The sequence below is a fragment of the Sceloporus undulatus genome, chromosome 3 (genome assembly GCF_019175285.1).
Source record: "Sceloporus undulatus isolate JIND9_A2432 ecotype Alabama chromosome 3, SceUnd_v1.1, whole genome shotgun sequence".
Taxonomy (NCBI): Eukaryota; Metazoa; Chordata; class Lepidosauria; order Squamata; family Phrynosomatidae; genus Sceloporus; species Sceloporus undulatus.
In genome coordinates, this window is record NC_056524.1 from 69,097,791 (window position 1) to 69,113,667 (window position 15,877).

Here is a 15,877-nt window from a genome sequence, read left to right on the forward strand (position 1 = left end):
GGGGGTTGGACTGGATGGCCCTTGTGGTCTCTTCCAACTCTACGATTCTATGATTCTATGATTCAAGAAACCATGTCTTAAAAATATTTTTAAAATATACAAATTCCAAAAAGCAAACCTCAATTTTGCCATTTTATATAAGGGACATCAGTTTACTATGCCACTAAATATAATGGGACTTGAGCATCCACGGATTTTGGTATTCACAGGGGGGGGGGGTCCTGGAACCAAACCCCAGTGGGTACCAAGGGCCCAATGTACCATAAATTGTCAGGTGCTTGAACAAATCAGTTTCCAACCGTATTCTATCCTCAGTTTTCATTTGTTCCATTGTTTTTTAATAGACACAGAGATACCCCAGACTGTTCTAAGCCATAGACTTGATTGGTAGACTCAACAATTCCTTTAAATCTTTAAAACCCTTAACACCACATCCTCAGCTCTCATCTATGTTCTGTAAATTCATAGTCCATCAGACAGTTTTGCATTCTTAAGGAATTCAGTTGTTTTTTTTAAATTCCAGCACAAATTCTGGTACAAACCTCTCAGAGATAGTGTGAATCAGAAGTCAATTGTCTACTAGTGTTTAGACATCACAGATATATTGATACAGTATTTAACAATACAAACATATAAAATGTTTTTAAAGCATATTTTGTGAGCAAACATTTGTTAGAAATGTGTATTTTGGATAATTTTATATTTTATAATTACACTGTGTGTGTGTGTGTGTGTGTGTATGAATAAATTTAAAAATGTATATTTAAATGCACACTTTGTGAAGATATGTGTGATGTTAAAATCTCACAGAATAGTATGGAAAGGAGCCCAACAAATAAATGAGTGAACACATCTGACAATTATATAGAAGATGCTATTTTGTTTTCAAATGGAACTCTATCTTAACAGCTGATAGGCACCTAACCTTATGAATCTCTTGTAAAAAATGGTGATGAATAGCTCAGAAACATTTGTGATTTTATCTGAAGTTTTGCAAACTCTCATACAGGATAATCCCTAAATAGGTTAGAATATCTGGAGGCAGGTTTCCAAAGGCAGGTCCACATACAGTATGTTACAATAATTCCCCCAGCAGGGACGTAGTCAGGATTTTAGGAAAGGGGGGGGGGGGCCCGACTAAGTGCCACCATATAAATGGGGTTTGGGGGGGGGGGGCGCAGCAGCACCCCCCCCCCCCCCCCTTGGTTACGTCCCTGCCCCCAGGATATAATCAAGGCATCTGTCACAATAACCATATCTGACATCTCAAGGAATGGGTGCAGATATCACTAGTCTTAGCTTTTCAAATGCACTCCTAGCTACTGCTGAAACCTGGGGGCCCAGGCTCAGATCTGAAGCCAGGAGTATGCCCAAGTTGAGAACCTGAGATTTTAAGAGTGCTGATTCCCTATTCCCTAATCTGCCTTTGGACTGACCTGGAATAAGCTTCAGTTTGTTTCCTCTCATCCATTTCATGACTGAGAGCAGACACTGGTTTAGCATCAAAACAGCTTTCTTGGAGTTAAATGGGAAGGAGAAATAGAGTTAGGTATAATCAATATACTGGTGGCACTGAATTCCAAAACTCTAGATAGCTGTTCTTTGCAGTTTTTTGTGGAGACAAAACTGAGCCCTGAGGAACCCCATAGGCCAATAGCAAGGGGACTGAACAAGACTCCCCAGTACCACATTCCCAGTTCTCTCCTTGAAGAAGGATTGGAACCACCACAAAGCATTACCCACAACTTCCATTCCATTACCCACAACTTCCATTGAAAGGGGGAAAAACTAGGAATGTCTATTTCAGAAAAAGATGAAGAAGTTTTGAAATAATATTCTAAAATATTTAAAGTCATCTAGACTAGTGGTAAATTTCCTGAAAAACTTCCGAAGAATGAACTTAGCCGATCAGTTTTTAACAATGGCGCTCTTAGCATGATATAATTCTAGATCCAGCTCACTGTTGGATCTAACCCCTCTCTTTTATTGGTTATTTTGAATTTGAACCAAGTATATTGATTATAAATAATAAAAATACTGGTAGAGCAGTTTTTAAGTGGAAAATATTAGTAGACTTTCTTGACTTACACAATATTGTAGGAGCACTGTTACTCTGGAAAACAAGTGCTGCAAAAGTATTTCACAAGTGTTTTTATGGAATAGGACTAGTATGGAAGCTAAGAAACACAGTATGCAATCTTTTAAATTCCATTAAACACAGTGGGCAATCCTCCTAGTAAATATCCTTAGGACTGCACTCTTTGCTATGAACTAAGAAGTTTCCTGTTGATATTGCAGCTCAAATTGTAGTCTATGTAGTATTTTGCAAAACACTCTCTCCCAGTCCTCTAGCAATATTACCCACTCTACATCAATATTATCCACTCTACATCAATATTACATACTCTACAAAGTTGATCATGATGTATGAAGATTATTTCCACAACTTAAAACACAGAAAACAAATGTTTGTTATTATTTAGCTAGACACACACATACACACACACACACCAATTGCCATAATATTCAGACAAAAGAATATCCTGCCATTAGGGATCTTGTCTAAAATTCAAACCCAATACAGTAGTTTGTGACAGAAATGTTCACTTTTTTGTTGTTTTTTAAATGCAACCTGGTACTTACATCACTAACATGTCCAGCTTTCATTCACTGTTAGAGTGCCCCAGTGGAAAAACCTATGTCCATTCTACATTAATTAATTTAGATTTTGAATATCACACTTAAACATGAAATAATTTTCTATGACATTTACTGTTCAGATACTTAAAAACTGCAACCCAGAAGTCTTAAGATTTTTTAAAAGACTTGATAAAGCAAATTTGGAAAGATAAAGCAATGTCAACTCAGAGCTAATCCATGATATTTTACTACATGAAATGAAGAACAAAATGGTACCATTTCTATTTAGTTCCTTGTATAATAACAAACTGGCTTCACAGCTGACTATTTCAGTCCTAGAAATCAGAGAGCATCACCCATCACTTCCAACAACAGCAAGCTAGCGTATGCGTCAGATACCAAAATGCATGATTTGCCCTGCTGCCACCTTCCAGTGTTTGCTGCTTAAAGCAATCAAAACACCCTGCCTGGTGGAAGGGCCAACTATGATATATGTTTATTTTAAAGGACAGTTCCACATTAATATCATGGCTATATACAAGTTAGCAGGCTGGAAACCAAGGAAGAGTTTGAAAGGAAGTGGATCTATGACAGTGATCTCTCACCTTCTCTCCTTATTCCAGCAGCAATTTAGACTTGAACCATAACAAGGCCAAGGAATTTATCACATGTGAGGAATTTCTCTTAATTTCGAATGAAAATAAAGTGGGGCCAGAATGAATTCATGTAAAGTCGCTAGTTTAGTGAAATTACGTGAATGTTTATTGTATTCGAACTGGCTCCCCATTGCCCCAAAATATCATGCCATTGCCCAAATTTGTGTGTGGCGATCTATCACGCAATAATGTTAAACCCCATGATTGTGTTCAGATTGCCATTGAATTATACTTCCAATTTCCCTTGTCTGATAAACTCCAAAGTGTTGACCTAAGAAAGCAAGATAGGACTGTGAATGACCCCAACCAATCTGGCCTTCTTTGGTCTCTCTGACATGCAAGGTCAATACTTTTAGTCAGAAGATACCAGCCAGACCTGATCCCTGAACCTATGAAATATAGAAACTGTTCTGGCAGGTTAAGACTGAGAATATGTGTTATAGTAATTTCCCCCTCCCCTCCTCTGATTTCCTCTGAGCACCACTATCTTTGGATGTGTTTTGGAAGAATGTGTAATAAAAGCACCAAGTATAAGTAAATATGAAATTTACCTTGATATGAGCTGTTGGATCTGGGACAGTCTGAATCATGTCCTTTAACAGCCAGCATGTATACCAGACGTTCAGACCCACAGGGAACTGCTGATCAAAGAAAACACAATCAAATAAGTATAAAGTTTTTTTTAACTTTTATTTATAATTATATACATATATATACATATTTACATATGCGGACACATATAAACACATAACCCTATAAACAATGAACATAAAACATAAAACAAATACACAAAACATAATTTCTAGTATTATTTGAATTCTCTTACTTACTGGCTTCCCCAAAGTATATGCAATCTTTCTTTTCCCTATATTTATCCATATATAACTTCTGTATACTTAATAATATTAATTTTCATTTCCTATCTAGTTGTCCATCCTCATACTATCTAATGAGTCTTTTCTTATAGCTTTTTAGGCATTCCCATTCTCTTTCAACCTTTTCTTTATTTAACTCCTTTAAAGATGTTGTTAGTATGTCCATCCCCATTGCGTCTTCTACTTTGTTCAACCATTCTTCTTTTGCAGGGGCTTTTTCTTGCTTCCAATAAGCCGCATATAAGTATAAAGTTTTTTTTAATGCATAGTTTGTAGTGAAACAGGGCAAGTTATAATCCATCAGTTTGTGCAGAAAATCCATGCCAACTGTGACAACCACATTGGCATAACCTTTACAGAATTTTGAAACAGTATTGTTCTCTTATTTCCACAATTGACAGTATTGAAAACCAAGCATAAATTACCTGTTGATGCTTTGATAACTAATGAGATTTGGTTTGGCTGTGTTGTAACATGTGAAACAGGACACTCGCAGGTAAAAGAATGTGAAAGAAAATATTTTGAATTATTTTAGATATCCATATTTCAATCAAGGCACAAACTTTAGATCCAAATGATTACTATTTATTTATAAAGCACCCAGTTCCTAGAATAATAGAATCATAGAGTTGGAAGAGACCACAGAAGCCATCCAGTCCAACTCCCGGCCATGCAGGAACTCACAGTCAAAGCATCGCTGACAGATGGCCATCCAGCCTCTGTTTAAAGACCTCCAAAGAAGGAGACTCCACCACTCTCCAAGGGAGTGTGTTCCACTGTCAAACAGCTCTTACTGTCAGGAAGTTCCTCCTAATGCTGAGGTGGAATCTCTTTTCTTGGAGCTTGCATCCATTGTTCTAGGTCCTATTCTCTGGAGCAGCAGAAAACAAGCTCCATGCTCAATTGCTCCATACTCAATACGACATCCCTTCACATATTTAAACAAGGCTATCATATCACCTCTTAACCATCTCTTCTCAAGGCCAAACATACCCAGCTCCCTAAATCTCTCCTCAAAAGGCTTGGTTTCTAGACCCTTCACCATTTTGGTTGCCCTCTTTTGAACACGCTCCAGTTTCTCAACATCCTTCTTTAATTGTGGTGCCAAGAACTGGACACAGTATCCTGTTAGATACTGTGCAAATTAGAAAGCAAGATTGTACCCCATAGAATAAATACTAAATTAATCAGTTAAGCTTTTGCTACCTTGGTAGAGCTTTTCATGCAGTCAACAGCAAAGACACGGTCTGAAGGATCCTCTGAAATACTGGGAAAATCACAGAAATATGTATGATAAGGGCAGATGCCAATACATATTATCCCCATGAATCCTGCTACTACGAAATACCGTAATTTCATTTTTACTCCTTGGCAACAAAAGGGAGTTACTGTTTCTTTTGTGAGAGAGATATGCAGGTGAAGTATATGTCCATGGTAGTCATGAATTCCCTGTCAATTTTAGCTGGCACCTGAATATTTTATTAAAATAATAATATTTGTTTTCTTTACCAGTCTCCTATAAGAGTTTAAGCATTATAAGCTTCCAATGACAACATAATCCCAAAACCTTTAATGTTTTATTACAGCTCAAGTAAAGAATGGAAGTTTTTTTTTACAATTATGGAAACAATATTTCTGAATACCTAAAAATATTAAAATTAAAGAATGAGAAATCATTTAAGCAAAATGTGTTCACTGATATTAGGGTGATACCAGCTCTTAACTCTTGTAAAGTTTCTAGTTTCTTGACAGGCACTAAAGTGGAGGGGTGAGAGTTAACCCATGAGAAAACAAAGAGAGATTTCAGATATAAATAGCTCAGCTATATGGTAACTGGATCCTAATACCAACGAAACCTTCCCTGTGCTATGAACAAAACCAGTATCTTTCTATTTCTTCCTCAGTTTCCTTTCCTGTCACTAAATTGCAAGTCTACTTTAACCCATTTCAAAATAGGACTCTGATATACAGAGAATACTAACATATGTAATAAAGCATTTTATTCTCAATCACTTGTTTAACAGAATTTATTTCCCAGTAGATTATGCCCCGTATAATTGATGTTAACAGAATGGCATGCAATGAAATGTATTTTGTATTTTGATAGCTGTTAGTAGGCTTTTCATTTCTTGTGATGAAGTCTGTGATCTTTAATGAGCCTCTGTTATTTAGAGACTCAAACCTGATTCCAAAGAAATCAACAAAACACCTCATTTTAAAACCTAGATCAATAGACACTATGCAGTAAGAAAGGGTAAGAATTTAAATTCAATTTAGTGCTGGATTATGGCTACTAACTCTTTTTAATAAGAGGATCCTCATCTTTAACACCTACATGACAGTCAGGCATCATTCTCTCCAGGCTGAAAACAGCTGCACCATTTATATTTGACTTGTGCAAATGGGGGAGTATTTCAGTGCAGAATCTTTTTGACTAACTGAACTGCTGCATATTTCTTCAAATTTAGGAGGGACAGAAGAAGAATTCTAAAAAATGTAAATGGGGACAGAGGGGCTCAACAGATGGCCCCAAAGGAACAGTTTTCCACTGCCTTGTTCAGTGCCAGATCAACTGAATGCCGCGGCCCTGATCTGGCGCTTTGCCAGTACTAAAAAGAATAGCAAAATGCTGCCCCTTTTAGCACTGACAAAAAGGTGCCCTTGTCACCATGGTGGCAGTTTTTCAATGCTCCTTTGGCGTAGTGTGTCTAAACACCTCACCAAAGGAGTGCCATGATGCCTCCCACCATGCAGTCGGGCACACAGCATGATACCGGTATCAGGATGGCATTGGGGTGTGTGGCGTGCAGCCCCAAAGTAATCCTGGCAAAAAGTTTCCCACCTCTACTATGGAGGTAAAGTTTTCATTTACACAGCCACTGTTGCAGCATTTTTGGGTACACAGCATTTCTCAAGCTATGGTACAAAAACAGGCCACCTTGTTTTTCTAATCTTTGGCTGCTTCACAAATTAGCTAACAATTTTCAATTGAACAATCACTTCTGACTTAAATGAGACCATTCCTTATGTTTTGTAGAATGATTATTTTTAGCTCCTTAAATGTCACATATTATACAGTTGAGTTTATTATGTATCTAGAAATGCCAAATATGACTGAAAATGCCAGAGAACTGTCTGAAAGAGGAGTAGATGTACTTTTGTGTGGCTTTGATTTCACTTTTTGGGTTTTATAGCCACTGGAAAAAATGTGAAAATGTGTCAAAATGTGCCGATTCTTGTCATAACAGAATGTGTAAATGTTGCCACATATGAATAATACCTGCTATTATTAGATGCTCATATTTTACTTTCCAAATCTCTTCAGAATGTTTAAACTCAGATTATCACTATTAGTTCTTAGCAATGCAGTAATGACAATCATGCCCCTACAAAACTGTTTTTGCCTAATGAAAGTTGCAGAGCTTCCTGATATCCGTGTAGGAAGCCCTGATGGCTCAGTGAGTAAATGCCTGTACTGCAGCCATTCACAGCCACAAGGTTATGAGTTCAATCCCAGTGCTCCAGGGTTGACTCAGCCTAGCATCCTTCCACAGGTCACTAGAATGAGTACCCAACTTGTTGGGGGCAATTAACATATGCATTGTAAACCACCTAGAGAGTGCATAAGTCCATTGATAAACAGTATAGAAATGTACTTGCTATTGCTAGGCCACCTGGATGTTAAAATATTCCACAGTACTCCTAATCTCTGACTCATATTTTGCCCTTCCAAATCCCCCTGGAACTCATATATATTCTACATATTATTGATAATATACCAGAAAATCACTGGACTGGATTATTATTGGCATTCTCAATTTGTCAGTCATTACCTCTATCCAAATACACAAGCTCTGACTGTATTCAGTGGGTCCTTGGTATCAACTGCAGTTTGATTCAAGGTCTCCCTGTGGATACCAAACTATGTGGATGCTCAAGTCCCATTGTATAAATGTCGTAATAAAATGGTGTCCCTTATATAAAATTTCAAGCTGTGGATGGTGGATTCCATGAATTCAAAATACATGGATACAGAGGGCTGACTGTACAAACAAGGTTGTCATAAATTGGCATGTTATGCAAATTGAGCTGGATTCTTTTAAGAACACTGTTTATGGTGAAGGGCCTGGAAACCATGCCCTATGAGGAATGATTTAGGGAGCTGGGGATGTTTAGCCTGGAGAAGGGAAGGTTCTACATGGGGCAACCCTTGTACCATACCCGGAAGCTACAGTTGGTACACAATATGGCAGCCAGACTGGTTACTGGTACATCCAGAGCCAGTCATATAACGCCTGTACTTAAAGATCTGCACTGGCTGCCCATTCGCTTCCGGGTGCAATACAAGGTGTTGGTTATAACCTATAAAGCCCTACATGGCTTGGGCCCAGGATACCTTGAGGACCGCCTCTCCCCATACAATCCGCCCCGCACACTCAGAACATCTGGGCAGCAGCTACTGAGGGTACCTGGGGCAAGATTAGCCTCCACAGCAAGGAGGACATTCACCATCTCGGCCCCGACCCTCTGGAACACGCTGCCCATAGAGCTCCGCTCGGCTACCTCCCTAGCCCAGTTCAGGAAGGATTTGAAAACCTTCCTGTTTAAGCGAGCATTCCCCGATACAAGTTCTAGTTAGTCCCCCACCCGACGGCCAATGATGTGCTGGCTAGTAGGTGAGTTTAATGTATATTTTAATGTGTTTTTATTGCCTTTCTATAGTGTGTTTGATATTGTGTTGTACACCGCCCTGATTGGAAGAAGGGCGGTATATAAATAAAGCTATTATTATTATTATTATTATTATTATTATTATTATTATTATTATTATATGATAGCCCTGTTTAAATATTTGAAGGGATGTCATATTGAGGAGGGAGCAAGCTTGTTTTCTGCTGCTCCAGAAACTGGGACCTGGAACAATGGATGCAAGCTTCAGGAAAAGAGATTCCACCTCAGCATTAGGAGGAACTTCCTGGCAGTAAGGGCTGTTCGACAGTGGAACACACTCCCCCGGAGTGTGGTGGAGTTTCCTTCCTTAGAAGTCTTTAAACAGAGGCTGGATGGCCATCTGTCTGATATACTTTAATTGAGAGTTCCTGCATGGCAGGGGGTTGAATTGGATGGCCCTTGTGGTCTCTTCCAACTCTATGATTCTATGATTCTATGATCTGTGCTCTTCCCTCACAATCCTAACCTAGAAAAGTGTGTTGAAGCAGAACATGCATAGCCCTGCCTTTCAGTGAAATGAAGTGGTTCCCTCAAACATATTCTGGGTGATATATTCAGCTGTCGGATAATAAGCCACATCCTATTTTCTTATTATTATTATTATTAACCTTTATTATATGCATTTGAGGAAGTAGACTGAAGTCTACAAAAGCTCATGCTGCCAATTTCTTTCAGTTTGTCTCAAAGGTGCTACAAGGTGCTACAAGATCTCTCCATGTACTTTATTTTTGAGGGACCATGCCACTGCTGCCAGGACTTGTTTAATGAGAAGACTCATATTTAGACAGATCTTGTAAAGCCTTTGAGACTGAAAGAGTTGGCAGCATGAGCTTTAGATTTAAGTCTATTTCCTTAGATGCATTTGGTTGAGTGGAAACCAGGGACATACATACATATGCCATTGTTATGTGAGAATGTCAATTCAAATTCAAAATCCTTTGTGTATGTGAGCTGCACTTTTCTCCTCTGGTGAGATGGAAAATACAGTCCCACCACCAGTTTTGAAGTAAAATTCAAATGTCTAGCTGTTCAGTTTTCATAAATGGAACTGATGGTTGGATATCTTGTTCTTCACTTCAGGCAGCAAGGTGTCTTAGTCTGGCTGTGAAGTGGAGTCTGTCTAAAAGGAGGAAAATATTCTGAAAAAACAAAAAAACCCTCATGATTTGCCAGTACTATTACATCAGTATTCAGCTTCAGAAATGAATATGCCCACCCTCTGAGGGGGAGGCAGCTGGCTGGGTAAGAGCAGTAACTGTGGAAACCAAGGAACACTGAGGCACAGTCCAGCTAAAAAGAAATCTACAGAGTGGATATTGGAAGTGACAGTTGGCACTGAAATCTATTGAAACTCTCTCTGTCCCTCCCTTTCCCTCTCCTTCCTTCTTTCTCTCTCTAAGCCTAGACTCAGAGCCTGTTGAGAGAAAAGGGAGAGCTATTGGGAACTTCAGCAGAGCTGTTAAATTATGTAATTTGCTACCATAAGTGATGTGATGGCCATAAACTTGGGTGGGTTTTAAATGGAATAATGTTATCAATGATTGCTATTAATGATGATGGTGGCTAATGACTATATAACAACTGAGCCATTATGAGAGGCAATATGCCTCTGCATATCAGTTACTGGGGGAAAGGCAAGAGAGGGCTGAAGCAGCAGTGGTAAAATATGGGACTTGGGAGCCACAAATAGAAAAGTATGTCAATGAGGCAACTGCACATTAAAAACTCATCAGCAATCATTCCAGGTCTTTCTTGTATTCCACAGTAGGTCACTGCATTTTACTTCTCTGTATTTTCAAACATCTTTTTAAAGACAGATGAAGGCCCAGAAGCTATAGTACTAGTGCCAGACTGGGGGAGAGTTGCTCTCAGTATTTATTTGAAGAATATAGGCCCCATACAGACAGGCCAAAATAAAGCTGCTTCAGGTCACTTTGGAGGTATGCTATTTGAATGATGCATGCGTAATAAGAGTACGGAATTTGCGCCAAAGCTGCCCTCCAGCTTATTATTCCATTGAATAATACCCATTTTGTATGCAAGTGTGTATTATCAGTGTGGACATAATCTTACCACTTTTCTTGTGGCTCCATCCCTGCTATACTTCTGGCAGATTCTGCAAATCAATAAGGTCTAGGAATGTTGTGTTATTTAACATTTTAAGGTTTGTATTGTAACTTTCAATTTTAACTCATAACTGTTTTAACTTTTTAAATGGTTTAAATGTTTTTTAAATTTTATATTTATACATTTTAATGCTTTGAGATATTTAAATTGTATGGTTTTAAATCTGCTGTTTGCTGCCTTGAGTCCATATAAGATAATAACAAAACAACAACAACAACAATAATGCTATGCCAAATGCAATAATTTATGCACCTAAAGTTATGAAAAGTCTAGGGGGTAAGTAAGCACACAGGTTGATGCCAGTGTTAAATATGTGGATCAGCTTTAACAAGGGCTGTATATTCCCAGCAGCCACTACATTCTCCTCTTCATTTTCCCTTCCAGTTACATCAAATCTCTTAGGCCTTTCTCCTTCAGAGTTACAGTCACCTTCAAGACACAGGTTTGTAAATTGGGGGCACTCCCAATTTTCATTGGTGACCTGGCATGTACTGTGTTTTTAGAAATTTTAGTTTAAAAATCAACCCAAAAAAACTGGTCAGTTTATCCACAAATCAATGTATATACTATACCTTAACCCTCATCAAAAAAAGGAACCATCTCTTTCTCTGAGTAGAGTGGCAAAAGGCAAGAGCTTTGTCCATCCGAGGCGAACCTACAAGCACTGCTGTCTTTGCCACGGTGTTGCTTCAAGACTTTTTGAATGCCTGATTGGAAAATGATAGTAGTAGCCACTCTTTAGCTTTTCCCCTCAAAAGAGCATCAAGAGAATAGTTGGTGCTTCTTTTAGGTTCTGCTGAAATGGACTAAGCTCTCACCTTTTCCCACTCGACTCAGAGAAAGGGATTCCAACAATCATGTTATTCCAGCAATCATAGAATCATAGAATCAGGAACCAGACTTTGAAAAATTTGAATAAGACATTTTTGTATACAGGCTGAGCTCGGGACTAGAAGTGCTTTTGATTTTGGAGGTTTTTGAATTTTGGAATACATGTACGCACACAATCTTAATGATGGGAGCAAGTCAAAATTCAAAAATCATATGTTTCATATATAGCTTATACAAATAGCCTGGAGTTAATTTTATTCAATATTTCTAATAATTTTGGGCATGAAACCATGTTTTTGTACCTTGAACCATCAGAAAGCAAAGGTAACACCATCACAGCAATCTGTTTAAAAAGTGTTGGAGATTCAGTACGTAGCTTCTCAGAATTCCTGATAAGGGAGACTCAAGCTGTGTTTGTCAGCTTTTCTGGATTAAAATCAGACAAAGGTATCACATTAAAGATAAAGGCTATAATCATTATTAACAGTCACCATTTTCTTTGCTAACATTGGGGCGAAGCACATGGCTGGTAAAGAGCATCCAAAGGCATCTCCAGCTGGAATCAGGATGGGACCGTGGCAACCACATGGCCCACTCCTAAAGCTTGCCACCACTTGCAGTCCCAAGCCAGGAGTTGGTTTAAACTGATTCCTTTTTGCAGCAGCATTAGATTGCTTCTGGCGGCAAAGGGAATATAAACTTTGGTGCGTTACAGACCGCCTGAAAGTGGCGGTCTGCCGCCGCCACCGGTTGCTGTGTCCAGGAACTACAGCGGCCAAGCCGCATGGTTCCCAGGCACAGCAAAAAAGAAGCGCCAAAATGGCGCTTCTTTTTGCACCTCAGAAGTGGCGCCGTGAGGTGCTAGTCACACACTCGTGGCATCACTTCCGCCACGCGACATCTGGTTGCTACACGTCCGCGACATCAAGATGGCAGCACCCGTGTGGAAGGACGGCCCTTCCTAACCCTAGTATGTCCTGGGGACGTACTATATGCTCGTCCGGAACGGGCCAACGTTTCCTGCACAAAATTTTTAAAAATACAGTATAAAATACCTTCAGGGTATGCATATGAAACAGAAATTAATTTTGTGTTTATACTTGAGTCCCATCTCCAAGATATCTCATTCTGTACATACATGCACATAGGCGTATTCCAAAATTCAAAATAAATGAATAAATAAATCCAAAATGCACAACACTTCTGATCCCAAGCATTTTGGACACGGGAGACTCAACCTGTAAATTGTATGTTGTTTTGATGGTTTTTATTCTTTTTCTTTTGATGGATTTGTTTTTATGAGTTTTAATTCGCTGGATTGTTTAGTTATATTTTGACAATAACTTTTTATATGTTTTTACTTAAATGTACTTATATTTTTGTAAAAATTGTGCTCCCAATATCAGGGAAAAGGCTGTGTGTGTGTGTGTGTGTGTGTGTGTGTAACATAAGCAGCAGAAATATTTTACCAAGTATGATGCCATATCCAGATTAGGTGATATCTGTGCTACTGCTTCAGAATTCCCCCATGTTCTTTTTTGGTCAATGATTAAAAATTGTTTATCAATATTTTATCCCACATTACATATGTGAATGAATGCAGCTAAGCAATAATGTATTGCTTTATTCCTAGAAGTTCACTGAGCGACTACATCTGTTTACCAGATGCTCCGTAAATCCCTGTTTAGAATGTGGATGTGAGCAGGGAAGTCACATTTCCATACTACAAGTCTGATAAATCTTTTGCCTTATTTAAATTCTAACCCTCACATCTTCAAGGAGGAAATGATACTAAAGTCTGCTTTAGGAACTTTAGGCAAGGACCTGCAAAAGGTTATTATTAGACTCTTTCATCTCATTTCTAAACCCCTCCTTCAAACCACATTCTTATTCAAAACTATATAATGTGGATTATGCATCCATGTGGAATGCAGTGCAGCTATTCCTGGATCTCCCAGAATAGCATTAAGAAATTAGGAATTCCCCAAATGCATTTTTTCAGTCCTAGCAACTAACAAATCTGATTAAAATAAAATTGAAGAAAGGAGAACGGAAAGGAGAACTTTGAGTCAGTTCTGACACATTTAATTGCAGTGACCACTTCCCATATTTCAGGTTTTAACTGTCTTTTCTTAATACTGTGCTAAAGTGTTTTCTAGTGATTAGTTTCTGATGCTTCTCCTGTTACAGGATACATATACTCATGACTCTTATACCAAGGGAAGGGTAAAGAGTTTTGTGCATTCCCATAGCAGGAAACCACAAAACCCATGGGTATATATGTGTATGTGTGTGTGTGCAAGCATGCATGTGCCTTCTCTGTCTGTCTGTCTTGCTCTCTCTCTTTCTTTCTCTCTCTCTCTCTCTCTCTCTCACACACACACACACACACATACACACACGCACACACAAAGGACCAGTGTATTATCTTTCCTATAACTTCTGGGCTATTAATGATCTGCACACTGAATCCCTTTAACTTTCTAGATTCATATTAAACCAGTTCCCCCATTAAAAAACAAGAACAACAAAACACTTCGTGTAAATTAAGTTGTAAATTAAGTAAATTAACTGCTCCTACACTTGCAGCTGTCCAGACTCTTATTCAGGAAGAATCCTATACAGGTATCCAAATGCATGTTGTAACATTCTGCCTGTTCGATTGTGATCTCCCTTCTTTTTCTGCACAGCAACCAGCCTTCAAAGATTGCTATCTCTAGCTTAAGGCTGAGATACAGAGCAATGTATATTGCCTGTCTCTGTGTGTACATGCCTACTGCCCTATTATTTATTAAGATGCTCCAGACTGTTGACTATTATTGCAGTTACAGATGCAGTCTTCTGTGGAGAAAGAAATAACAGGATTACTTTATTGGTTACAGCAACAAAAAAGCTAACTAATAACCCACAAACTTCTCCTGAAGTTGCAGAAACTTTTTAAATGTCTAAGGCGGGGTACAAACCGCCGCTTTGCGGTGCTCCCCCGCCGCCGCCATTTGCTCCGCGCGGGAGCCGCAGCAGCCAAACCGCGCAACTCCCGTGCGGAGCAAAAAAGAGCTCCATTTCGGAGCTTCTTCTTGCGGCGCCTCTATGATGTCGCGAGGCACCTGGCGCGGACTCGCGACGTAATAGGCGCCGCGACACGTCTGGACGCTATGCGTCCAGTACGTAAAGATGGCGGCACCCATGTAGAAGGGGCGCCGCTATCTTGTACGTATAGGATACGTACTATATGGCGGTTTGTATCCCGTCTAAGTTTGCAAAAATGGCACACACTAAGGTGATGACTTATTGTGATCTATCCTTTAATGTTTGGTTTGTTTCATTTTAATTAATTAAAAACAATGGTATCAATATTCATTTTTGAGGGATTGAGATATAGCAAATATTTTATCAGTAAAATATTTGTTATGATAACTCAAAACATGGTGAAGAACTTGTAAACTGCTTAAAAAAATCTAAACTCAAGATACTGACATTCTTGAAATCCTTTTATTTATATTTTATGCTTTCTCTTCCTGTTATTCTTTGACATTAACTCCTCATTTCTATTCAGTTTTTTTTTCATATTGGAACTGGCATTTAAAATATATGAACTTTAAAAGGGCAAAAAATAACAGCTGTTCAAACATTAGATTTTTTAAAGGAAAGCTATTTTCAATAAGTGTTCATTTTATTGAAAATGTTTCTGGGAAGGAGTTTATCACAAATATCTTTTCCCCCTTTGCCATTCAAATATTAATTAAAATGGTAATATATATTATAGAAATTTAGAAAATGGTATGCCCTCACATAAACCATGTCTCTTGGAAAATATGTGTCATCTCAAATAAGTAATCATTTGAATTTTGGTCTTCACTGTGTTGTTTTAGTTTTATTTCAAGTACATTTTAATAATATCACTGATTAAATGTTTTGGCACCTCTCAATTTCTGTTTGGCAACATTTGCAGCAAAGCTTTATACAAGATGATGATGATGATGATGATGATGATGATGATGATGATGATGATGATGA

The 15,877-nt window shown here is 38.5% G+C and overlaps 1 protein-coding gene across 2 annotated transcripts in view; it reads right to left on the reverse strand.

Annotated features, from left to right (window-relative positions):
• ERG (ETS transcription factor ERG) overlaps positions 1–15,877 on the reverse strand; it is a 177,612-nt gene that overhangs the window by 115,555 nt on the left and 46,180 nt on the right. Inside the window, exon 2 of one of the 2 annotated variants that reach the window (XM_042460804.1) lies at positions 3,848–3,934. In XM_042460804.1, coding sequence (XP_042316738.1) covers positions 3,848–3,886 — 39 coding nt within the window. In that variant the 5' untranslated portion in view covers positions 3,887–3,934. Of the gene's footprint in view, positions 1–3,847; positions 3,938–15,877 lie in introns of both variants that reach the window. The other variant, XM_042460802.1, reaches the window with a different exon arrangement.